This window comes from Phalacrocorax carbo, chromosome 1 (genome assembly GCF_963921805.1).
Source record: "Phalacrocorax carbo chromosome 1, bPhaCar2.1, whole genome shotgun sequence".
Taxonomy (NCBI): domain Eukaryota; kingdom Metazoa; phylum Chordata; class Aves; order Suliformes; family Phalacrocoracidae; genus Phalacrocorax; species Phalacrocorax carbo.
The window spans coordinates 42608799-42634649 of NC_087513.1; the positions used below are offsets into that span (position 1 = coordinate 42608799).

Consider the following 25851-nt stretch of genomic DNA (forward strand, 5'->3'; position numbering starts at 1 on the left):
AGGCTAATAACAGTTGTATTTTTCCCGCTATATTCAAAACCACAATAGATACAAATATATATTTATTTAAAATAACATTCAATCTGGCGTATTACGAAGGCTAAAAAGACCCCTTGCTTACAACTTGCAAGTTCAGTGGCTCATGTCATACTGGCAACATTTAACATGGCAGAAAAGCTAATGACATCTATCTTGCATGAATACTCAAACCTCCAAGAGGCAAAGTTCACCCTTGGCTAGAATGAACACAGGATCCTCCACAGGTGGATGGAAAAGGCATTGCAGAACTTCTGCAGTGGAAACTGGCTACGCTTTCTCACGTTTGCAACCCTGTTTTCCGCAAATCTCAGCTGGTCAGCCTTTTTTTTCCTTTTCTTCTAAGAGGAAAGAGGCACATTAGGTCTCTGGGCCTAAAAAGATATATTTCAGTCTCTAGCACTGCATTTTGAGACACTTCCATTTGACAAGAAGACACCAGAAAACACATAACCAAAACAGTCTTTATTAATGATTTCAGAAATCGTCATCTGAGTCACTATCCTCAATTTTTTGCAGTGGACGCTTAACACCAATTATTAAATCTACAGAGAGAAGTTGTGTAACGCAATGAAGAACTGAAACAACTAACTGGTATTTGCAGTACACTGACTCTAAGCCTTTCTCATTCACAGGCAGCGGCTGATTTTTTCTGAGTGCATTTATGGCTTTGAGATAGAATTTGGTAAAGCTGTTTCGTTCTGTTGTCCTGTGTAGGGACTTGGGAATACTTAGCAACGCATCAGCAACTACATTAGATATGACAGTTACCTCTGGCTGCTGACACTGTTTTGCATAGTACTGAATATAATAATGTAACAGGATTTCAAAGTAACCTCCTACTGGCAAAACTGATCCTGCTTCTATGAGGGAGCTGGAATAATCCTGTGCAATACTTACACAACTCTCTTCATGTTTGAATGGAACTATATTGCAACTTGTTTTCTCTACATCTTTGCCAATGTCTAGGCATTCACACCCAGCGACTATACTAGTGTTATGTCCTGCTGATACAGCAGGGCTGTAATTCTCTCGATTGTCCAGAAGTAAATCATTTTTATAGTTCTCATGCACATCACCTGGACACTCGCATTTCGCTTGCGGTTTCTGTATGTCTCTTGAAGAGCCATCTCCTTCAGCGGCAACACTGAATTCTTTGACGTGCGAGATGGGATTTGAGGGTATTTGCAAGTTTGTTTGCACACATGCTAGATTTTCACTTCCCTGCAAGGCAGGGTTTGCAATCTGTGTCTGTGTTTCATCCCTACATGGTTTCAGTTGTTGATCAGAAACCTGATTACTGTTAGAAGAAATATTTTCTACCATGATTTGCTTCTGAGTAGCTGGCAAATACCAGCCGCAAACATCTGTGGCTTCGTTCTGGCTTTCACCTTCTGCTTTGCATTCCTCCCTCTGATCAACTCTTTTAAATAGCTGCTGCAGCATTGTAAAAGCACCCTGTAAAGCAGCAGCATGTTGCTCATTAACACCGTCGACCGGTCCACATAGAATTAGGCAATGGGGCTGAAAGGCACACACGCTGGTGAAGCCGATGTGAACGCACCTCTTTGAGCCGAGCAGCAAGGGCTGGCAAAACGTTACCGGTACGGTTTCAGTTATTTCTCTGTGTATGTTATCACCGAAAGGTGTGTATGGTGAGACCCCTGCAATTTCAAAGATGAGGGCCATTTCTTCCGACGATAAGCACTCCACCACAGACACGCCGTATAATTTTGCATAGTAGATAACTTCTTCTGCTTGCTTCACGCTTGACAGTAACAGTTTAACGCTGTTGTTCTGCAAGTGCTTCATCAGGGCTTCTGTCCTGCTGGAGACCCAGCGCAGGGAGGCCCGGTACTGATCCTCGGAGCTGACCACGAGCCGCCCGCCGGGGCCGGGCAGGGGCGGCCGGAGGGGCTGGGTGACCAGGACGGCCCGCAGCTCCCCGCCCGCCGGGCAGTAGGCCGCGAAGTCCCTGCGGAGGACGAGCCCGGGCAGGACCCTGGAGCTCGCCACGGGGACGCCGGGCACGGCGACGTGCAGCTGCGGGAAGCGGCGGCCCAGCAGGCGCAGGGCCTGCGGGCAGGGGCCGGCGGCGGGGGCGCAGCGGCGGCAGTACTCGGCGCAGAGCCGGGCCAGGTGCCGCCGCTCGCCCGGCCCCAGCCGCCCGCATAGGTAGGCCTCCAGCACCGCCTCCAGCGCCGCCTCCCGCCCGAGGAGCGCCGAGAGGAGGTGCCGCCGCAGGCCGCCCGCCACCGCCCGCTCCAGCACCCGCGCCTCGAAGGCCCGCAGCGCCCGCCGCAGGCCGCCGCCGCCCGCCGCCCGCAGGCCGCCCAGCACGCCGGCCAGCAGCAGCACGAACGTCTTGGCGCCGTCCCCCGTCGCGGCGCGGTGGCTGCAGGCGCAGGCCGCCATCATCCTGCGGGCACACCGGCGGTTAGGCGGGGCCGAGCCCGCCCCGGGCCCCGCCCCGCTACCCCACCACCCCCGGTACCTGGCCGTCGGCGGCTCCAGGCTGAGGGCCTCCAGCAGGCGCCGCCCGTCCCGCGTGAGCAGCGCCTCGCCCGTGGGCCGCACCAGCAGCGCCCGCCCGCCCCGGGGCCCCAGGGCGCCGCGCACCACGCCCGCCAGCGCCGCCGCCTCCTGGGCCAGCCGACCCACGTCCACCCGCGACGCCATCGCCGTGGCCATGGACACGGCCGCCGCGCCCCTTCCGGCGGGCACTGCACGCCGCCCCGGAACAACGGCGGGGGGCGGCGCAGCGCCGTGAGGGGACGCGCGGGGGTAGCGGGAGGCGGGGAGCGGCGCACAGAGCCGGCGGGACGGAGGTGCGACGTGTCTTTATTGGGGGTGGGGAAGGGGGAGGCCCTGCCGCCGCCCGGTACCCGTCCCCATCCCTCAAACCGAGGGTGAGCCGTACAGCGCGGGAACGGCGGCGACCGAGCGGAAACACGCAATAGAGACGGACTCTGTGTCGTGATGAGTTAAGTTTCCCGCTTGGTCAGACGAAAGGTCGGGGAGACAGGTCCGTGGCAGGGGGCGGCGGCGGCTAGGAGCCCGCCCTCCGCCTCACGGGTACGGGTGAAACGCCGCAATAATCCGTCTGAGACGTTGTGTTACGTCGTTAAGAGCCGCTGCTGCGATACCACGAACTAAGTACTGCAGCTCCTTTCTATCAAACACCGGAAACCCTCGTCCACTCGTGGCGGGAGGGAATAACGTGATGTGTTTTAATAGTTTTGGTGTGGGTTTTTTTCCCCTCTTTTTCTTTCTTCCCCAGAGTCTGACAAAGCAGGAAAGTTAATCTTCAAACACAGAAGCCCTCACAAAAGGTCAGATGTTACATATGGCACAAACTTGACAAATCTTTACATGTCTCAGAACAGCAAAATCCCATCAAGAAGGCACTGTTTACATACTTGAATACCTGCTAAATTTTCTGTGATTTGAGGATACCCTTGAAATAACAATAATTAAAACTACAGAAGTACAGAATCCTTGTTATATGTTATTTACACAAACAGTGGTAAAATAATAGCCTTTAAGAAACCATATGAAATATTGAATCCAAAGTCTATTTCATAAACACCAGTCTAGCAACAACAACAAAAAAAAACCAACCCTGAAGGCACAGGAGGGCAGCAAACAACAAAAAAAGGAAGAAACCACCATCGCTATATTTTATGGGACAACCTTTCAAATAATTTACAAGATTTAATTGGGAAGGGGGGAAAACAACCAGGCAATACCCTCATTAAGTAACGTCAACTCTTTAAAAGGAATCAGCATGTGAAATGCAAAAAACATCATCCACTGCTGAAACTGATACTTGCTATATTTCACATGGCATATTTACTTTTTCTTACCTCAGGTCATCTGTACCTAACTAGGCAATCTGTACCAAAATGGCAAATTAAAGGCTTAGAGTGCATTTGAAAAAACAACAAAGCCAAAACAACAAAATCACATGGTAACAAGTTCTGAAAATATCTCCTGTACAAGAAAAAAAAACCAAACAAAACAAGATTTGTAAATCAAATGTGAAAACAAGTGCTGTTTTAAACTTTAAAAACTAGCAGGAGGCCAAAGCCCTCAAATATCTGCAAACTGTACAATCAATTTTTATAACTATTTGCAGAGCTCAGGTTTAAGTAACATAATATTCAAGATGAGCTACACGTTGTGGTTAAACAGGACAGTGCTGAAGCACTAAGGAAAAGGCTTCATACGCGCCTGTGACCAGCTGTACTGTAAAAATCAGGCAAGAGATTTCTTTGTTCTATTCACATGAGGGAACATCATACAAAACCCAGCAAAATAGGAATTACTAGGTTTTCAATGTACTTTTTAGAATTTAAGTTACTTAATCATACAGTCAAGCAGAAGTCTGCAATTTTACTTTTCAAAAAGTTTCATCGTATACCCTTTATCTTCCTGGACCATCACTAAAACCACTTTTACAACAAAATTAAACTCTAAAAAGTAAGTTGAAAATAAGCACAGGCATTTTGTCTCACTCTGTTCAAGTCTTACTTAAATCTTAAGCTGAGCGTGAATTTCAGATATGGTGTATCTGTTTAGTCTGACATAGTCCAACACCGTGCTGCCAGCCAGCTGGCTGGGTCAGATCCACACCTTCTACCATGCAGTCCGTGTAAAAATACAAGCGGACTGTGTTATTAACTGATCTTGAATAGAAGTGATTAACAAAAAAAAAAAAAAATCAACGTGAAAGGACAGAAGGACATGTCTATTTACAGAGGAGATAAAAGCTTGTAACTATCAGTCAAGAGTTTCAGCACCACAAATTTAGCAGAGTATTATTTTAGGGGTTTGAAGTTATTGCCCAAATTCTCATTTCCTCTTCTATTGCTCCCATGTACAGAGTGTGCTAAAAGGCTTGTACTGGATCTTAAGACAGGTGAAGCTTTGACATCTGAATGTGATAATGAATGGCCAGATTCCAGGCTGAGAACATTAAATTAATGCTATTATATTCTGCTTTCTTTATGCCATTTTATACATGGCTAACAACTTCAGTTTCTATTTAGAGACTTGGAGGGCTGGGGTTTTTTAATTTTTAATTTTTGTTTAATTTTAATTTAATTTCTTTTTTATTTTTTAAGTGAGGGACTTTCTATATTCACAAATTTTAGATGTAACAGTAGTCCAATCAAGTTTGGTCTTGCCCACCAGATCACTCTGGTTAAGGTACCGCATTCCAGAGGATGATTCAAGACCAAACTATGCTAATATGAAGCTGTAAGAAATGAGCTGAAGTTGACTGCTTAAGCAATGAACTTCTAGCTGAAGCCCAAAGACGGGGAAAGTTAAGAGACGGGGAGCTGTGTGAAGATGTCAGCCACAGGAATACATGAGCTAGACTGACGAGCAACAAATAAAGAGTATTTTCACTAAACACTGGGTGAGACCGATGCAGAACAGAAAGGTAGATCACCTGGAGAGTCAGGGGGGCTGAGGCAGAGGGATAACCGGGCCATGGCAAAAAGCCAGAAGTGACCTCTGAACTGTTCCACTGCCCAGGATGGATTTGATTTCTGAGAGGATCCTCTGAAAACAGACTTGGCTGCCCTTTGCGTTGTGCCGCTCATCTTCCTGTTGTCTCATCTGGGTGACTGAGAGTACCTTTACAATGCTACAGCACCTTTTTGACTTGGTACACTCGATTGGCATGAGGAATTCACCAGATAAACACTGGCACTAAGGTTTTTTTGCTGGAATTTTACAAGTTCTATACATGCATATATTTCTTCAAAGGAAAATGTTAGAAACCCTGGTTTTAAGTTGAAACTTAAGCTTCACATTCATGTGTATGGCTACAGCATAACGAGTAGGTGCATCCGTGTGTTCTGTTAGGTAGTATATACTGCAGTAAGGAGGAATTTAACAAAGACTTAGGGTTTCACTCTCATTTGTTTTGATATGTGTGTTGTCAGCCGTCCCACAATTTCTGAAGACTTTCCCCTTGCAAACACATGTCTTCATTTGCAAGTGAACTCATGATGGTGCCCCAGTTCTGTTCTACACCGTCTGCCTTTTGGGGGGGTTCACCTCAAGCTACTTACTAAGCACCCCTTTACACCTTCGCAATTTGTTTTAAAAAATAAGCACGAGTCCTGGCATCAGCCGTCTGTCTGCTTACTGTGACATGGCCATACACAAATGTAATTTCAAAGCTGTACATTTATCAAGACTTAAAAACATACTGTAAATTCCTTGACATTTGCAATTCATGAGGGAGTGGACCAAAACAGTACCTTCCCTGGTGCTGTACTGTTAAAAATGTGCTCTGTACAGTAGATGCAGGAATGTTTTTATGAAGAATCTGAAGTTTTAAAACTATAAAAATAAAACAGCTGGCTTACAAGCCACTATAGTAATTCAGGATAAAAACTGTCATACTTCCAAAACAGATCATGGACGTTACCTTGCAGAATTCCCAAAGACTTCAGCTTTTTAACTGACTAGTTCCTAACACTCATGATCTTTGTATAATAACGTATTTGCTTGACCTTAAACAAAAGTTTACTTCCAAACACCCCATGCCATTACAAAAACTGTTGGCTACTGCAGAAGTTCCTTTGTTACAAAAATGGTAAGTTTAAATGTAACAAAGTATGCTCATTTATCATTCTATTGTAACAGGAATCGCATCCTACCTACAGGGTCTGACCTCTGAATTTTTAACTTCATCTATCCTGTGGTGAAGATTCATCTGTAGAGCATATGACGTAATATAAAACACAAGGCTGATGTCATATGTCTGCGAGACAGAGGCACACACCAGGAGCAAGCGTGTACTGGCACTTGCACGATTCTTACTTCAACTGGGTAGATGGGAGTATGACTCTGAACCATGGACGCTGAGGCAAAGTTCTGTAAGTTGTTGCTACAGGCCTCTTTTAGATAATATTGCATCATTTAAAGTCCAACCTAAAATATGGTCCCCAGTAACAGTTTGATCATTCCAGTTCAGAAAGGCCCTTGTTCACACTTCCTATTTGAACAAGAAATTAACGATAAGCTGCAGCAGAACCACGAGTGAAATGAAGACATAGTGCTTAAACTGCAAGAAATGGTAGTCCACAGGTGTTGAATTAGAAGTGACTCTATTTCGTAGAGCCATAATGTCTCTGTAAGATAAAAAATAACATCCTGTTAATTACAGTCTAGATAATTTGGCATTTTCTAGTATGCTAGGGCTCCCTACAGAAGACAGTTTTTGAGGAAGATTATGAAACATCATTGAGCAATCAATATTCGGGAAGAAGGGTAGGTTAAAGATATCAGGGCTCTAAACCAGAAAGATACATAGTAGCCCCCAAGGAAAAAAAAAAAAAAAAAAGCTAGAAAATCAGTACTCTCTAAACCATTCTAAAGCATTTGATTTAGTACTACCTCTTAATGTCTTCTTGTGTTTCCTTTATAGATTCAATGGCACTCTGCAGTTCACCAAGGTCTGTCCCTTTTTTCCTTATTCTTGTATTATGCTTCAGAAGTTGCGCTAGAGAGATACAAAAGCCAGATGTAGTTCACAGAAATGACTGCTGAGTCAAAAAAGGAATAAAGCACTAATGACAAACTCAACTAGTTGCAAAACTGAGGAGAAAGTTTTCTAACTCAGCTTCTACTGAAAACTAAACCTTTATTTCACTCACCTATAACACAGAAGGAAAGCAAGGTAAGTTTGTGAAGTACCTTAAAAGAGTCACAGTATTGTTTAATTTCTGCAAGCATTATCAACAATAAAAATCTGCCTGTAGCAACTTACCGATCTACAAATTAAAAGAATTCATGTGCTTTTAAGACAGAAAAGAGTTTACAAACACATTTTTTTTTCCATCAGATATTAATTCATGTAGCACTTGAGCCTACCTACGCTACATACTCAAGTTTAAAAGGACAGGAAAGTTTGCAGTTAAAACCATAAACCATTCTGCTGCTTTTGTTTGTCCTGAATGTGCTTCACATTGGATAAAACTGTGATCTAATACATGAACGATTTCATAAAACAAACATTAAAATAAGAAGAGTTTGTGTGACTACAGAACACACTTTCACTATCAAATACATTTAGTACTTCTATACACAAATATATCTTTTCCTACCTTCACTCCCAGAGGAATCCTGGTTATCAGGCTCTGGGGATGAGAAACCACACTCCCCTTTCTTCTGACTGGCTGGCTTCCTTTTGATTTTTGGAACGTTAACCTAAAATTGATAAACTCATGAATTATCTCCAGAGAACCAGAACTGTAGCAAAGCAGCACGCTCTAACAGTAATAGTTAAAAGCACAACATCTAATAGATAAGTTAAAATTTTTTCATGTGTAAGCAGCCTGAAGTTTGCGCATCTTCCATTTAAGGGAAAATACACATTACACTTTCGAGTTCAAGTCTTCATACTTTATATTCCTATCTAATCCAGTCTTCTCTACCACTTACGATGCAACACACAAATGGAAGACTATGGACTGGGTAAACTACATTTTTGTGGGATAACAGTAGTATTTCCCATCACTCCTAATGCTTTGATGGCTCTTACACACATAATACAATGTATACAAGTCGCTGGGTCTTGCTGCACCTGCTAACAGAACTGGAACATACCATTGGTGTCCGATGTCGAACTTTTGTTTGGATGGTGCCATCTTTTTCAAATTGGATCATATCATTCAAAGGGTCCCATGGTCTGGTACTAGACAAAGTGAATATAATTGATAAGTTATTTACGTAAGAAATATTTTCCTGCTCAGAAACTATTTGCTGTGAACAGGTTGAAGCTCCCTCTCCCTGTATAAAGGTCAGACATGGAAAAGTGATCCTATCTTCCACCTGTAGACCAGTCCTGGACTAAAGGCCCAAAAGCACCAAAATAAACCTGACGTCCAGGTCAAACCCTCAGCCAGCTGGTAAGAGTGCAAGCTACTGTAATAAATTAATAATTATATTGTTGGTTATCTGGCTAGAGATATGTATTTGTCAAACATGGAAAGCTTTCCTGCCTAACGTACAGTTGTTATTCTAGAACTATAGGGAAAATAGGGGATTAAAAAAATTATTATTATTGTTTTGGAATGTTGTTTTTTACTTTTAAAAGATGCCTAGAAAGGAGAGGTTAAGAATCAGTAACCTCAAACCTGCTCTTATCACGAAGTTGCTAATAGTAATCAAGACTGGTTTCAAGAGGCACTAATGAGCTACGCAGTTTGCTGCTTCTGATTTTTTGAGAGTGTTTTTCCAAGTATAGGTTGATATAGAATTAAAAAAAAAAAAAAAATCAAGCAAAAGACACATAGTTCACTGGAGAACAACAAGCAGCCAAAGGCAAAACCCACCATTCCCACTGATGACAGACTTTTCAGGATAGAAACTGCAAGTCAGCTGCATGAAGATTGTTCTAATTCACAGCTTTAGTGAGAACAGATTAAGCATGGATTTCCTTTCATCTCCTCCTGTATGCCTTTTAAAATGGTTGTAGCTGTTTCAGATATTGTGAACATAGACCTGCATTTACATCTTAGCTTAACCTGACGTGAATCAAATGTCATCTAAGGTAACTGGGTAAGAACAAGGTATTGCTCTCCCAAAGGTCTTTTGTATCTGTAATCCAGATGCCTAAATCCATAATCCAGACACTAGCAAATGCCACAGCTCACTGAACACGTCTTTTGCAGTAAGCGTAAAAGACTGCTCTCTACATGGAGCAGGTACTGAGCCAGCATTATTGGGTATAAAGAGAAAGAAGTTTCTTCCAGGGACTGCTGACAGCGCAGACTGCTTTCTAGCACATAGTAGAATTTCCGTGGCACATCCTTCAACCACAAGGTGTCAAGGAGACAAGAAATAACGCAGATTAACAAGATAGACCGTCCCCTGCAGCTTTAAGACCTAACAGATTTAAAGTGCAGTACTTCTCTTGATGGTTTTACACAGGGTTCAAGAGTATGGGCGGTCAGTTCAGCTGGACTAGTCACAACTCCTCCAAAAGAAAAAGCGGCATCGATAGCACTAGAAGGTTCAAACCAAGAGAGGGCGCTTCACAGAGCATTTAGTCTAGTTGGGGAATTCCCTGCTACAGGATGTTCTGGGTAGTAAAAGTCTACACAGACTTGAGAGGAATCCAAGGAAATTAATGGGAAAGAATTCTATTCTGAGTTGCTAAATACACAATCCATGCTTGGTTCCAGGAAACCTCTGAGCTGCAAATTTGCTGGACACATGAAGAGTACTCGGGATTCTTGTACTCTTCCCCATACATACACTTAGGCCACTGCCCCAGTATTGCCATTCTTGTACAGAAAGGTGAAGGGTTCCCAGGTTTAGCCATGGGAATATACTACCAGCACCCATGGCTTCAGAATTACTTACCTCAGAGTGTATCATCTTTGGATATTTTACTTTTACGATCCCTGCAATATAGAAGCGTTCTGGGTATTGAAAAAGAATCAGCAGAATGTGGCTGTTCTGTGACAACCACCACTAGTAAAGGGCTCAGCTCCAAGCTGACTCTTGCAAGCGTTGGTAAGGACACAGAATGCCTCCCAGCAGTCAGGGAGACAGCCACACCTTCATCTTCTGATCCAGATCATCACACAGAGCGATCAGACACTTGTGTGTGCAGGGCATATTTGGCTGAGCAGAGCCACCTGGTCCCAGCATTAACCATTTCTGTAAACCTGTTATTCTCAGAGTTATTCTAACATATTAGAAATTAAAATAGCTCAGTTCAACTAAGCACAGGCTTTTCCGATTTCCAGACACTAGTTTTTCTGGTTTCCAGTTGGTATGCCCATACGTACCATATTTCCCAGGCTGGGAAAATCTGTGTAGCTGCTCTAGTCGGTTGGGGGTGTGTGGGGTGTGGGCAGTAAGGAGCACAATGCATCCCAAAGTGCCATGCCCAAGAAACTCTAGAACATAGCACGGATTTGTAGAGGCACATAACCATAAAGATAAAAGAAAAAAAAGCCCAGTGCAATGGTTACATGAAACAGTTTGCTGCCTTACCAATCACTGCGTTTTTAACACTGGAAGGGCCAACTTTCAGTTAAAAATTACACATTTCAATTAAAACACATACATAAGAATATCAAATACCATTGTGTATTTCATGAGCTTGAATTCAGCTATATATTTGAGTTAGTTTGCTCCTGAAACCACAGGAAGAGGCTCAGCAACACTACCAAGCATTTAACAAGCAGCTTTTGTTACAAGCATTTCAGGACTCACTCGGCATATTTGTAGTGCCATTCTCCTGTGACTGAATCCTGATCAAACAGCTTGCATGTCCACTCTTCACCTTTAAGTTTCCTCTCTTTGGCACTCTTTCTCTGAGCTTCTTCCAGAATGTATTTCTCTTGAGTAGCTTCTGTTTGGTCTTTATTATTTATTGCTCTTGTCACTTGTTGCCAAAGCCTGACAAACGAGCAATATAAAGAGTTACAATCTGGTTGACAAAAATAATTGTAAACATTTCCTTAATTATAGGCTAAGTAAGTGAACCAAACTCTAAACAGAATATTACCATGTTGTAATACATGTTTTATCTACATTTGCATCAGACTTTCCATGAGTGTAATGTTTGTAAATTACAATCTTGTATTTAACGGTGTTGCTTTCTTGTTCTACAGGCCAATATCAGCAAACATGGTAAAGAAAGAAATCATAATTTGGAGAAGATGATGAGTTTTCTTTTGTCAAAATAATTATACGTGGTTCTAAAGTGAACTTACTTCTCTGACTCAAAGTCATCTTGCTCTTCAAACTTCACTGTATATCTAGGTAATCTACGCTGCTTGATTTCAGATGTTGGGTTCCAGAAAGTCTCTGTAACATCTGTCTTCTTGTCACTAATAGTAACTTCACTGTCCTGTAACGTATATAATCCAGTTACCTTAACTGTAATAACCTCAAAGAGTGCCAAGATAACACAAAAGGGAGGAATAAGCAATTTTTTTTGTAACACAAGTTTCTTTTCTTAACTAATCTTAGTTAAGATTAATCAGATATGGTAACCTTAAAATGCAATTTCTGCACTCTGTGCTAGTTCTAACTTGGAACAGAGATGCAATGACACCATTACCATGTCCAAAAACCAGCAGTGCCAGTGTCACCTCACCAGAACTGAAACAAGTTTAAACATTTCATGCTGGTGCCATAACAATTCTTCATAGTACTAATACATACTAAGAACGTTTCACAAGCTGAAATGTATTTTCTTCATAAACTCAAATGTACACAATCTTTTGACCTTTTAATAGTTGCAAATAACACTATGTTGATTCTATATTTTCTTGAGAACTGTCTAACTATAAAGAGATACTTTCTAGAGAAGTGGTATTTTTTTTAAGCTTGGAGTCTTTTATGTAACTGAGTGCTACCTTCACCTGTCTCAACTATCAGCCAGAATTTATAAAATACTCACTACTTACCCAGTGACCCTCCAAAATAGCCAGAACTTCTTTGCCAAGTTTAATTTTCCCTGATATTTGGTTAACACTGTCATTGTTACCTAAAAAAGGCTGCAAAACAAAAATAAATGCTTTCATGTTTGTTTTAATAACAAAAATGTTTGCACCTATGTTTAGTGTTAAGTTAAAAAGTGTGTTTATGAAATGCGATGTAAACAGCCCTGATGGCTTTTAATATTATAACTTCTGCCCATCTAATCCCCCAAACAAGTCTAAAACCACAGGTCATTGTTCTCATGTTGCATTTTTATAAAAGATTTACTAAGAAAAAGCATTTTCTAAGAAAAGTGGAGGGAAAACAAAGTAATGCAGAAACAGTGACACAATTATATCTTTCTTGAAGGAAACAGTCGTTTGCTACACTAATTTCATCACTTTGCCAAGGACCATTTGTTACTAGAGATTAACTCTTGCAGAAGCAACAACAAAACCAATTGTCCAGAATTTTCATCGGCTTTTTTGATAGTCTATACATGTATCCTGTGGGCTGATGAGGCATAATATCAGTTAACACAGCCTCCTAGCTTTTATGTTTCCTTTGTACTTCCAACTGAATACAGTTTCCCTCTCCACATGCACGCTTCTTAACAACTGCTTGTTCAGCTTTAAATCAGTTTCTGACTCAAAGATGGCAAATGTATTTTTCTGAAGCAAAGCCACCTCTAAGTAGTTTAGAAACCTTTGTTTAGCTTTTATGAGTGGGGAGGGGCTCCTACAGCAAGCACAGCTGCCAAAACTAGTCCGTGTAAACTGTTGCTTAGCACTGGGCATTAGGCTGATGTAAGTGTTAGCCAAAGCCATTGCATCATCTTTATTCGAGGTGTCATGAGCAACTTAAATTTTACCCAGGATGGAAGTGTGGAACCTCAAACCTGGGTCTGAGTTCTCCAGCAAGGGGTCACCAGAAGTTTAAAAAGACCCTGAACATTTTTAGAGTACTAAAAATCACCAAAGTATATTAACAACAATACACAAAATACTTGAACCACTGATCAGATAACTAAACACTTCCCCTGTTCTTACACTTTCCCAGACACACACTCTTGCTACTGCTGGAGATAAGACACTTGCTTTTTCCCCACTAGAGCTGTTCTTAAGATTCATACAACTAGCAATATGTTTGCATCTCTTACCCCCAGAGGTGAAGACAGCACTGTAAGTCAGTGACTTTCAGTCAAAACCTTTGGACCCAGAAGAATATATTAAGAGATGACAACATAATTCCTTTTTTTTTTTTAAATAAATAAATAAATAAATCACTATTTGCTAGATACACATAGCTGGATATGAGGAGTTGAAATGAAAAATCCTCTGTTTCCAAAAAGACAATTCCATATTACATAAGATCATATCTAAGGAGTGACCTACCTTTTTTTTTTTTTTTTAATTATGCTTATTCTCCTTCTTGTGCCCACTCACAGCATTTACTAACCTTGAGTTTGAATTCAATTGTGGCACTGTAGCCAGTTTTCTCACAGGTGATGTTGACTGTTCCCCCAAGCTCTAAGGTCATTGTGCCATAAAGAATTCCTGCAAGAGAAAACAGCTAAAATGAATGTTCATAACTGAACAAGACAAAAAACCCAAGTTCTTTAGGCACAATTCCTGGGAGTAAACAAGTCTGTGCCAGAGGAAAAATCAGATGACCTTTCTTAATGATAAGCATGATCTTTCTGCCAAATAAGATAACCCAAACAGAAACCAAAAACCTAAGTGAATTACAGACAAGCAGGAAAAACAGTTTTTAAGAAATATCTTTGGCAGCGTATACTGCTGGCTCTAGCAAGGGTGGTACTTAGTTTTATTGGAGATGACTGGAGGAGAGAAGCTTTAAGGTTAAATAAAGACAGGAAAATAACTCTATAACAAAGACAGCAATGAAAAACTTCACTTGGACAGAAGCAGCATGTACAGTCAGACCACAGGTGAAGACAATCATGGACAACCAAGACAAGACAACACTCACTGCCTCTCTAAAGACTTCTGGAAGTACAAGGTTGAAAATGCTGAGTACATTTTCTTTCCCAGGATTACTGTCTTTCCCTCTGCAAGCCAGCTTTTTTAACACTGAATATATTTTACATACAGTGGTTGAATGTGCAAATACATTTTTTTCACCATGCACATTCTCCTTCCCTGCATTTGCTTCTACCTTTCTCCCTCTCTATCAGCTTTATTAGTCACATTAGTTCTTCCTGTTTGACTTCAGTGTATGTTATGTGCTTTTTAAGTACTATTATTTTTGTCACCAAAGCCACATAAAAAATATATCCAGAGTATTAAAAACATCCATGAACAATGGAAAGAGAAGAGCCTATCGAACTGATGTCAGATTATCTAATTCTGCTAATTCATTTTCATACATCTCAAATGAAGAAAATAACATAGTTGCTGGCTATAAGGCTTCTGGAAGAGAATTCTGGCAGAGAATATATGCGTAGGTATACCTGAATAAGTAACAGTCTAAAAATCAGCAACTCTGCCATGTATTTTGTACTCCTACTGACCTTCCAGAAAGCCTTACAAACTACTGACTGGTTTACCATAGTGAAACTGAAGACAAACGGTCATGATTTACACTCAGATCACAGAGGGAGGTCTAGATACTACATTGCCTTTTATGTTTCAAAGCGGAAAATACTGGAAAAGCTCAAAACTGTTCTTAAAAAACAAAGCAACTCAAACAGTAAACTACTGTCATGTAATGACAGATAGCTATATATATGCTCTTACTATTTATGAAAAAAACCTTTTTCTATGCCAAAAAATAGATCATTGCTTAAAAAATAGATATATTTTTCTCCTGATAAAATATGTGCATGCCTAGAGCTACCAATGTTGCCAATGTCCAGAACAACTCTTCTCAGATGACAAGCTTGAATCCAACACAGGATACTATTTGGAATAATGAACTATTTAGAACAGTAAACTTTGCCACCTAAAGAATGAAGAAACCCCCTACCTTTACAATGAGCATATGGCATTGTCATGACATAATCTTCTCCCCTATTTAGGAATGTTAGCCGTCCTTCTCCATCTAGTATGGCAGATAACGAATTCCCTGAAATTTAAAGCAGAAAATCACATTTCTCACCCTGCAAGACAACAGTCAACATTTCCTATTAACTGAGCAATAAAACTAAGAACATCAGTATATTTAGCATTGCAGTCTATCCTGTTTCGTGAAGCCACTATAATAACACATCTCCCATTAAAATACTCCAAAACTAGAAATTAATATTCCAAAGACCAGTAACAAATATTTGTAAAGAAAGGATAATACAATGATCAAACCCCTGATTCTTCTAACAGCCTTCTTTCAACCACAAAACACAGGTCTTTTGCACCAATTTTACACTCCTCAATAAAGGTACAACCAAAAAACCCCATTATTTACCATAGAATTTGGATTTGGCCAGAATGCTACCACTAAGGCAAAAACCATCCTTGCGGTTGCTAACATAGAAGGCAGATATTGGGGGATGATGGGATACCTGTTGAAAAAAAACACATATTTTAAAAAAAACAACAAAACAAACAAAACCAAACATGCAACATAGTAGAAACCATGAGCTAATAGTGACAATGCAAAATTCAAGCTGCATAGAATAGAGTTAATGTATGTAAAATGTGACTATAACCTCTAAAGATAAAGATCAAGCAAACATTCTCACTGAATTTCAAGAGTTAAGAAAATTAGCAGCTGACTTTTACTGGAGCAAGAGGAAACAAATGCTGGCAACACCTTTCTCTCTGTCTCTCTAGGAAGGCACACTAAGAGAGATACGTAAAAGAACCTACATTCATCAAGAGAGCTTTTAAGATACTATTCATACACTTAAATACATTTTCTGAAACTGCCACATCATTTATCTAGCACAAAATTGCAATATGTTTATTTTTCTTCAAAATATTTGTGCTGGTTATTGCAGCTACCTGTTCTGCAATGTAAAACGTCTTGCTGTTCGTCCTTGGATGAATCCACATGCAGCGGAAAGTTTCACCAAGGATAGGATTGTATGGCTTTTTCAGTCCCTAAACAGAAACACAATAGAGAGTAACCATGCAATACTTACAAAAGATCTTTGGTGACAACTGGTAAAGACAGACACACACACACACACACAAAAAATCCTAACATATATGCTGGAGCACATTGTACTTGATTTCATCGTTTGAATATTATGCTCAGTTGCTCTGCTCTTCATTCTAAGGAAATTGGCATAGATTTAGTATATCTGCTGAACTACTCTAGGCTACACAAAAGGACAAACATAATATAAGAATTTTTGTAGGGTTATTACAGACCTTTTGTTTGAAGTTAGCTAGTAAGTACTTTCTTCTTTTAATACTGTTTCCCACCAACATGACTACAAAGAATATGTAGTATATGTATATGTATATGTAGTATAAAGCTAAATGAAGTAGTGGAAATATTATTCCTCCAACTGCAGCACGTTATCACTGAAGAATGGGGAACATAGAACAGGCTCAACTTTATCACAAAATGTTTAGTTCAACTTTTACTCCAAGCAAAAAAAAAACAACAACAAAAACAAAACCAAAAACTCCAAACAATTGAATATAGTCTATTTTAAGCATGGCTAGGGACCATAAAGGTCCAGATTTATTTGTGTAAATAATGAATACTTAACCTTACTTTTTAAAAATGCATAACAATATAATTTAAAAACAAAAACTTACTCCAGCACATCCCTAAACCCTCAAACTAGATAAAATGACTGAAGTAAAGACAAAATAACAGGTGAGAGGACACCTTTGGCTTTTTGTAGAATCCTGACAAATACCACTTCACTACTTTTTTCATGCGGTTGTAAGCATTCTCTTCAAGAGCAGCTCTGTGAAACAAACAGATCACACAGATCAAAGATCAATATTTTTTCAGTTATAATACACTATTGATCATTGTGATGTATCTTGTATCTAGGTGCTGACCAGAAGAAAGATTTTGTAATTTGCAGTACTGTAAAACTTTCAGCCTGATTGCATCAAATTCAAAGTTTTCAAGTAGTTGTCTGAAAACGGAAATCAAACAAAAAATCAGAAATGGTATTTCCATAAGTGAATCTGTTCTTTGTAACATTAAATCCTGTTCCACCCACACCGAAGTTCTTCCATTTATAAAAGGTACTACTTTAGACAACCAGCCTACTCACATACAGAACTTATTGTGGAATAACATTTCAATTTAGTGTCTTTAATTTATCAGCAGGCAACTATAAAACTGAATGGAACTTTACGCTGTATTTAAAAGGTTAACTGGTACTGTTTTACTGTTTTAAATATGCCTCCTAGAGAAAAAAAAAATTAAACTTATTTTGAGAAGTCTTCTAATTAGTCTCCAAAAGCTAAACCAGAAATGTCTGCAACACCATTGCTATTAGTAAGAGGAGCCAGACTTCAAGATGTACCATATGAGTGCTCAGGCAGTTAGCTTTCACAAAACAAGGATATCTGATGACTGATACATTGTCAGACAAACATGCAAACTCTAAGCAGTCTACGATGTTGTTTAAATAGACAGGATCAAATGTTTCAGCGTATGCTGTTGCTCCATTTTAGTTTAAAAAATTGAAAGAATGAAAACCAGAAACAGGATTGACTCACTCAGACAGAAAGTCTGCATGGTAGTAGTAATCAGACAGCTTGTCCAGGAAAGAACGAGGTTCCAAGATAAATGTAGGCAGTACAACCTTGGACAAGTCCATTCCTGGACGGACTTGCTTCAGCAGTGTCCAGATCAGACTTTTGTTTTCTTCTGACACTACTTCTGTCTGAGCAGCCTCCCCTGCCTAGGATGAACAAAAAACTGCTTACAGAAGGGAGAAAGAAAATAATCCTCCAGAAGACACGTCAACAGATTCTAAGGATGCAATGAGACTGGAAAACTGATACTTGAAATGAATAACTCAGAGAAGCTGAAGCAACTATGGGAGAAAAATCAAGTTTCTTTAAACACACTTACGATACAACTTTAATGAAGGATGATATACTAATTCAGCATCTAAAACTGCATTAATTTTCACCAGCCCTAAAACAGAAAAATTTGAGGTAGAATGTTGTTCAGAAATCCTCCCTTAGTCCTTTCCCAGGAATCAAGTACATTACCCTGTGATCTCATGTGCAGGACATATAGCAAAGGGCTGTTTGTTCTACCAACTTTTCCCCACCATGAAAGCTGCCACATTTATGCTTTTCACTGCCTTGACCAGTCAACAGTATCAACAATCTTCCTTAAAGAAACCCACTACTTTGGGATAAGTGAGCAAAACCAGCAGCCACACCCCAGTATGCTCCTTTCTATCCAAGAAGAAGGGAGATAACCTTATTTATTGTTTCTGAAATCAAAAGCAAAGTTGTAAGAAACGCATCCCTCTTTCCAGAACAGTTCTAAAATGCATACTCAAGAATTTAATGTCAACTTAAACTCCTCAACTTTTCCTAAACTACTACTACTTCTAGAAACAATACTAGAAAGCAGTAAAGCACAAAGTATTTACGACCCATAGGTATGAAAAAAAAAAATCTCATAGTTAGCACTTGAGAAGAAAGGGGAAAGCTGTGAAAAAGCTCATCTCAATTTCTGTTACTAAGGTCTTTTTTATCTTTATAGCAAGTAAAATATAAAAATCGCTGTCATAATTGCCTGTGCAGATATGTAAGACAACCTGCAAAAGTGGAATGGCAGCTCTGAGGCATCAAGCTAGAATGCAAGGTGACACCAGAAACACAGCAAGCCTTCCACTGAATTCTGCAGACCCCATGGCTGCTTAACTCCTCTCTTGCAATATTAAAAATGGAGGTGTCAGCCTGCATTAAAATCTTCAACTTGAAGAAAAAAAAACAACACAGGAATAAGCTAATAAAAACCAAATAGAAATAACAACAAAAGGATGGGTAGACATGGTCAACTCCTGCTGCAGGTGGCCCTTTCAACCTTCTGTCTGAGCAGTATGCCAGATTATCTCATTATCTCTGTCAAAATCTCAGACACAAGCACAGGAGTTGTAAAGCAGAGCAGAACATGAGTGAATAGAACTTATCTCTCCCATTACTGCAGAAAATATGAAAGCAAATCATGCAAGTCAGCTTTTAAGCATAGTCTGACCCCTAAAATATCAGCTTTCTATTTGGAGAAGCTGCTTGATGACCACATCAACAGCACTTACCTCCCCAAGTTCTTCATGACTCTGTTCTAAATAAGTAGTTTCCTTGATATCAATTGGTTCTGGATCGATGTAAGAATCATCCTGTCGCTCCGATGTGTCACTGTCACTTTCCTCGCTTTTCCCCAGTCCATCATTATCAGATTCCTCGTGGTCATGGTCATTTTCCTTATCAGATTTGTCAGAGTACATATCTTGATCTTTAAAGTGGTGCCTTTCAATTTCACTGTCATTTAGCCTACAAAAAATAAAGGCTAAATCAATCTTCAACTTCACACAATAACTTCATGTTTGTAAACCAGGATCTTAATAAAATACACACTAAAATTGCCAGTATCAAGCCTGTTCTGGCAGCAATGTCAAACTAGCTTTGTTGGAAACATATAGGATGTAAAATGCACCAAGTTTAGAATAGCTCTATTGGAAGGCACCTAGAACAGTCTTCTAGTCCAACGGCCTGACCACTTCAGGACTGACCAACAGTCAAAGCAGTAATTAAGGGCATTGTCCAAATGCCTTTTCAACACTGACAGGCTTGGGACATCAACCACCCTTCTAGGAAGCCTGTTCCAGTGTTTGACCACCCTCCTGGTAAAGAAATGCTTCCTAATGTCCAGTCTAAACCTCCCCTGGTACAGCTTTGAGCCACTTCCATGAGTCCTTTCACTGACCACGAGGGAGAAGAGATCAGCACCTCTCTCTCTGTTTCCCCTCCTCAGGAAGCTGGAGAGAGTAATGAAGTCACCCCTCAGCCTCCTTTTCCCCAGATGAGACAAACACAAAGTCCTTAGGCACTCCTCATGCCTTCCAGCCCTTTCACCAGCTTTGTTGCCCTTGACACAATCAAGGACCTTCACTTCCTTCATAAATTATGGGGCCCAGCACTGCACACAGTACTCCAGGCGAGGCTGCACCAACGCTAAATACAATGCGATAATCACCTATTTTTGACTGGCTGGTTATACTGTGCTTGATGCACCCCAAGACGCAGTTTGCCCTCATGGCTGCCAGGGCACACTGCTGACTCCTATTGAGCCTGCTGTCAAACAGCATCCCCACATCCCTTTTTGCAGGCCTGCTCTCCAGCCACTTCTCCCCCAATATATACTGTGACCTGTGTTAGTCTGTGCCAGGTGCAGATGCCAGCATTTGTTCTTGTTAGATTTCATGCCATTGATGATTGCCCAATGCTCCAATCAATCTAGACCCCTCTACAAGTCCTCCTGCCCCTCGAGAGAGTCAACAGCACCTCCCAGTTTGGTATCATCAGCAAACTTGCTAATTCAACTCCTGCATCCAGACCATTGATAAAAATACTGAACAGAACAGGCCCTAGGACTGAGCCCTGAGGAACGCCGCTGGTGACTGGTCGCCAGCCAGATGTAGTCCCATTCGCTACATCCCTTTGAGGCCTGTTGTGCAGCCAGTTCCTCACCCAGCACATTGCGAACCTGCTCATCTCACAGCTGGACAACTTGTCCAGAAGGACATTGTGAGGGACAGTATCAAAACCCTTACTGATATCCCTAAGAAAACGGAATTTTTGGAACTGTCCGCTAAAGACATACCAATGAGCTATGCAAACCTGGCAAAACAGAAGTTGAGGGCCAGAGATGGAAACTGAGAAAGAAGCACTTGTTTTACGACTATATCCTTGAGGAGAGCTGAGAGACTGATCAAAGCAAACATCCTGCCTCAGAAGCTGCTGAGAACGGGGTGATAAAGTGTATAATCAAGGAGAACAACTAATTGGGATGTGGATAAGAACTAAAACAAAGTGCCCAGTAGGGGAAATATCCTCGTTATAATACTAAAAATCAGGCCGATAGGCCAGGAACCACCCCCTTCTAGTAAGTCCCTTAATCTATGAGCATGCATGGTAAATTAAAAGTGGGCTGTACTGTTACATCTAAGTGAGAAAGAAATTAACCAATTATTAGCTGAGGCATGTCAATATTAGCTGTGATTGACACATTTACCTGTATAAATGCCTCGTAGTTTCTCAGTGCAGGGTGCTAACTTTCTAGGTTACCACCTTTGCACAAAAATGACTTGAATAAAATACTGCCACTCTGTGTGTAGTTTGTCATTTTGCACACCGGGCGAACAAACCCGCTTTTTGGGATAACATTACTAAAAATCCAGAAAAACTTCATCTACCACCTCCTCTTCATCTACTAGGTGGGTGGCCTTATCGTAGAAGGATATCAAATTAGTTAAACAGGACTTTCTCTTTGTGAACCCATGTCAACTGTGCCCGATGACTGCATTGTTCTTTAAATGTCTTTCAACAGCATGCAGTATGTTCTCCTTATTTTTTCCAGGTACTGCAGTTAGTCTAACAGGTCAGTAGATTCCTGGGTCTTCCCTCATGCCCTTTTAATAATGCTAGCTAGCTTCAAGTTGGCGGGGACCTCCTCAGACCCAAAACCTTTGACAGATGATTGAGAGTGGTCCTGCCACAACATCCACTAGCTCCTTCGGTAGGCTGGGATGAATCCCATCAGGCCCCATGGACTTAAACATTCAACTGATACAACTGGTCTCTTACAATTCAGTGTCCACAAATGGGAAGTCACTGTTCCCACACTTGTGCTACTCCAACACAGAGGACTGAACAGCCCAAGGTCTACCAGTATTATTAAAGACTGAGGCAAAAAACCACATTGCATTTCTCCACTTCTTCATCCCTGTTTTTCAGGTGACCATCTTCAACACGTATTGGTCCACTGTTTTCCTTGGACCTCCTCTTGCTATTAACATACTTCAAAAAGCTAGCTCTCAGTTGAAGCTAAAATTGCACTCACTTTTCCTCTCCCTCTCCTGCCAACCCCATCAAAACCAGGCCTGCAGGTTTTGTTGCTTAGGTAGTTAAGCACACTGAATACTCTTAGAATATGCTATATCCAAAGATCTGCTTAATTAAACCATTAGTCTTAATTAGACTTAACAGTTGTAGCTAATTGCTGTGATTGTAATCTGGGCCAGCTGCTGATATTAACCTACTATTCATGAATACAGATCTCTAGCTGAATTGTACACAGCAGTTTTGTTTTTTCCATGGGATAATGGAAGGAGCAAAACTGTAGATGAGCCTGTTTGGTCATCTGGGTAGGGCCTTAAATATGGGCCAGGGGCATTACTTTCCTATGCTTTTCTCAGACTATCTATGCCAGAAAGAACTGCATTTCTGCCAGTCCAGGTCTTCTGTCTCACATACAGGAGTATATCCTTAAGAGCAGTATAAAATTCCTGTCCACCCAGAAAAGACAGATGGGCAGCTAAATCTCCATGGGTGAAAGGGATTATTTGAAATAAATTTATATCCACCTGAAAGTACATCACATTGGTGGAAGATTACTGAGAGAGACTCTGCATAGCGCAAGCTTCAGACCCAACAAATAAAGGACTAAATTTTTATATTTCCTAATCTACTTTGGTACCACAAAGTGTTTAAAAACACCATTCATTCACCATGCTTGTTTAATAATGTATTTCCACAAAAGCTTATGCTCTCAAAAATCTGGCTGAAAGTATTTATTGAAATAAACAGGGAGTTATTCCAGGGCACTCATGCATTAGATACCAGATAATTTCAACTTTTGTGCATTTCATTTAATATAATAATAGGGTGACCGAGCATTATTCATTCATCTGATGATTCAAAGCTGAGACATGCTGAAACCATTTAAATAATGATAGGATTATTAACTTCTTTAACCAAAGAACAGCAACTTACATTCACATCTACCAACTTTTGTCACGTGTACTAAACTTCTTATTTTCAAGTGAAGCTAAAGAGACCAACTTCAAGATACAAAAAAATTAAAACCGTAACAGTTTAACTGAGTACTTAAACCTACTGATGTGACACTCAACTTTGAGTTGCTTGGGCCAAACCTCCCTCTGTATCCGCTTGGCTTGAAAAAAAGATTTTTTCATTTTATCCACATACAATATAAAACACAGTGCAGATAAGGGAAATAGAGAGAATTCAGGATCAAAAAGAACTGCAACCTTAGAAAGAGATTCTCCCTGTGGAGAAGTTATCACTACCAGGTTCTGCCTAAACGACAATCAGGTTTAGTAATTAATTCACTTACGGTAAGTTTTCTCCACTGTGCAAGTTGTTAGCACGAAGCAGACCATAGAGAGAGACATGAGTACTGTCTGCTGAAGAGTTCAAATCATGTTCTTTACCTTCTCTAATCATTGTACGTTTAAGCAGACTTGAACATTTCAGTGCCAGCTCCAAAGCATCCATCCAACACCTGCCTAAAGACAAATTTATTATTAGGCTAAAAATTAAGGATTTAGCTGAACTATACGAGTTCTATTTCTTAATTTCACAATCCTTCTGGGTCTGCTTACATTGCCTTTGAAGACATACTTCAGAGTTGTTCCATGTTACATGCATCGGATTTTATAACTTGGTGGGGACATAAAAACAACTCACAACTACCCAGCTCTAGTACAAGGGACACTTCAGGGTAGGACAAGCAAGGTAAATCATGATGCTGTTAGAGCATATTCCAGTGTTTCTTCCTTAATACAAGTATGGTTCCATCCAGGCCCTGGCAGTTGAATTCCTCCAAAGTTGCCTGCAGCCCTGCTCTAGTTTTGAAGACTAAGGAACTGCAACAGTTGGCAAAATTTGCTCATGTAATACAATAACAATGTGGAAAAGGAGCTATAATGATAGCATATAAACGCCATTTCAAGAGAGCAGGTGTTCTAAAGTAACTGAATAAATTTGTGTCTTCTTTCCACTCCTTGTTTCTTCATCTCCATGTATCTAATCCATTTTTCAATACAGAAGGCAGAGTCCTATTTTTAAAGTCTGCAGGGTTCTTCTTAATTAAGCAGCAGGAGAGCAGCTGCTAGAAAGGTTACACAACAGTCTTAAATTTTGTTTCCACATTGTAACCTTTGAAGATGGTTGCACTGATATTGACCACCACTTCCCCAGTGACGAAGGGTGTTACAAAACTATATTTTGAGGGAATTTTTACTACTAGAACTCTGCGCAACTGCTGCACTTTATAACACACAAATGCTTTAATTAGAAAGTATGCCCACATTAGCACTTTAGAAAGGTACCAGCCTGATTATTCAGACATAGATTAATATAGTTAAATCTGAAATAAACCTTTCCCCATCCTCCACCCAGCCAACACAAGGCAACTGCGAAGAGTTCAATGACACTTTCTTCAGGCCAAAATTTTCCTTTAATAACCACCAAAAACTACTAATATCAACACAACTGAATGCACTAAGTTAAGGGAGAACCTTAACAATTAAACTGCAATGACAGTGCTGTGCTAGACATGGTAAGACAGATGAAGCCATCTCTTTATAATAACTAACTGCTGTCACTGCACGAAAACACTGAAATATCTATTTACCATCTGATTCTGAAGCGGCTCGGATGATCAAATAGCTGCTGGGCAATGGCTGGGTTATAGAACCAACTGCTTCACCTTTGGGACCCTTGAAATACACAAAAAAGCAACAGCATCAGATATTTTAATTCAGTTTTACAGTTCATCATTTAATGTAATAACAAGCTGACACACTGCAGGGCTATTTACTGCCACTCAGCAACATCTAATGAAGATATGAATGGAAAGATGGACAGCCCTCTTTTACTGGATTTCTCCTTCAAATTCTAAGTATAGCTCCCAATTCAACCCCACTTTAAAAAGAATGGTCTTTGGGATTCAAATAATTTTTTGGTGGTGTTTGTTTTTCTGTTTGTGTTTTTTTGTGTTTTTTTTTTTTTCTTTTTTCTTTGGTAAATCAGACTTGGCATAACAACTTGGAAATCCTCTGCTAATGCCACTTATAGAAAGATGACAAAAGCATCAAAAGGAATGCCACAGGGGAGTCACCCTCACTGTCCAGCGATTCCTGCATATGAGTGTAGAGACATCACAAGGGACAAGCCATTCCTCTTCCGCTCAGAATTTCAGCTGAAGAGGTAAGATTGAAAGCAAGCATTAAAAAAAAACCCAAAACAAAACAAAAAAAACCCAACCCAACAACAACAGCAAAAAAACCCAAAGCCAAGACATGTCTGTGGGGTGGTTCAAGTGGTTTAACTTTGTATGGTTGTAAGATGTACAACAAATGTG

At 40.5% G+C, this 25851-nt stretch overlaps 2 protein-coding genes across 7 annotated transcripts in view; both read right to left on the reverse strand.

Annotated features, from left to right (window-relative positions):
• Nucleotides 1–482: 482 nt before the first annotated feature.
• BBS10 (Bardet-Biedl syndrome 10) lies at nt 483–2742 on the reverse strand. Its single transcript, XM_064449907.1, has 2 exons — nt 2531–2742; nt 483–2455 (listed from the first exon to the last, which is right to left on the reverse strand). The coding sequence occupies exons 1-2, from the start codon at nt 2725–2727 to the stop codon at nt 514–516; spliced, it is 2139 nt and encodes a 712-aa protein (XP_064305977.1). The 5' UTR covers nt 2728–2742; the 3' UTR covers nt 483–513.
• A 119-nt stretch (nt 2743–2861) lies between these two features.
• OSBPL8 (oxysterol binding protein like 8) overlaps nt 2862–25851 on the reverse strand; it is a 95362-nt gene continuing 72372 nt past the window's right edge. For all 6 annotated transcript variants that reach the window (XM_064449853.1, XM_064449863.1, XM_064449879.1 and 3 more), the window contains 16 exons: nt 25123–25207; nt 23821–23992; nt 19721–19955; nt 18159–18343; nt 17308–17389; nt 16467–16565; nt 15928–16024; nt 15493–15591; nt 13963–14060; nt 12492–12581; nt 11793–11929; nt 11290–11475; nt 8668–8755; nt 8166–8268; nt 7456–7561; nt 2862–7190 (listed from right to left, as the gene is read on the reverse strand). In XM_064449853.1, coding sequence (XP_064305923.1) covers nt 7055–7190; nt 7456–7561; nt 8166–8268; nt 8668–8755; nt 11290–11475; nt 11793–11929; nt 12492–12581; nt 13963–14060; nt 15493–15591; nt 15928–16024; nt 16467–16565; nt 17308–17389; nt 18159–18343; nt 19721–19955; nt 23821–23992; nt 25123–25207 — 1998 coding nt within the window. In that variant the 3' untranslated portion in view covers nt 2862–7054. The remainder of the gene's footprint in view (nt 7191–7455; nt 7562–8165; nt 8269–8667; nt 8756–11289; nt 11476–11792; nt 11930–12491; nt 12582–13962; nt 14061–15492; nt 15592–15927; nt 16025–16466; nt 16566–17307; nt 17390–18158; nt 18344–19720; nt 19956–23820; nt 23993–25122; nt 25208–25851) is intronic.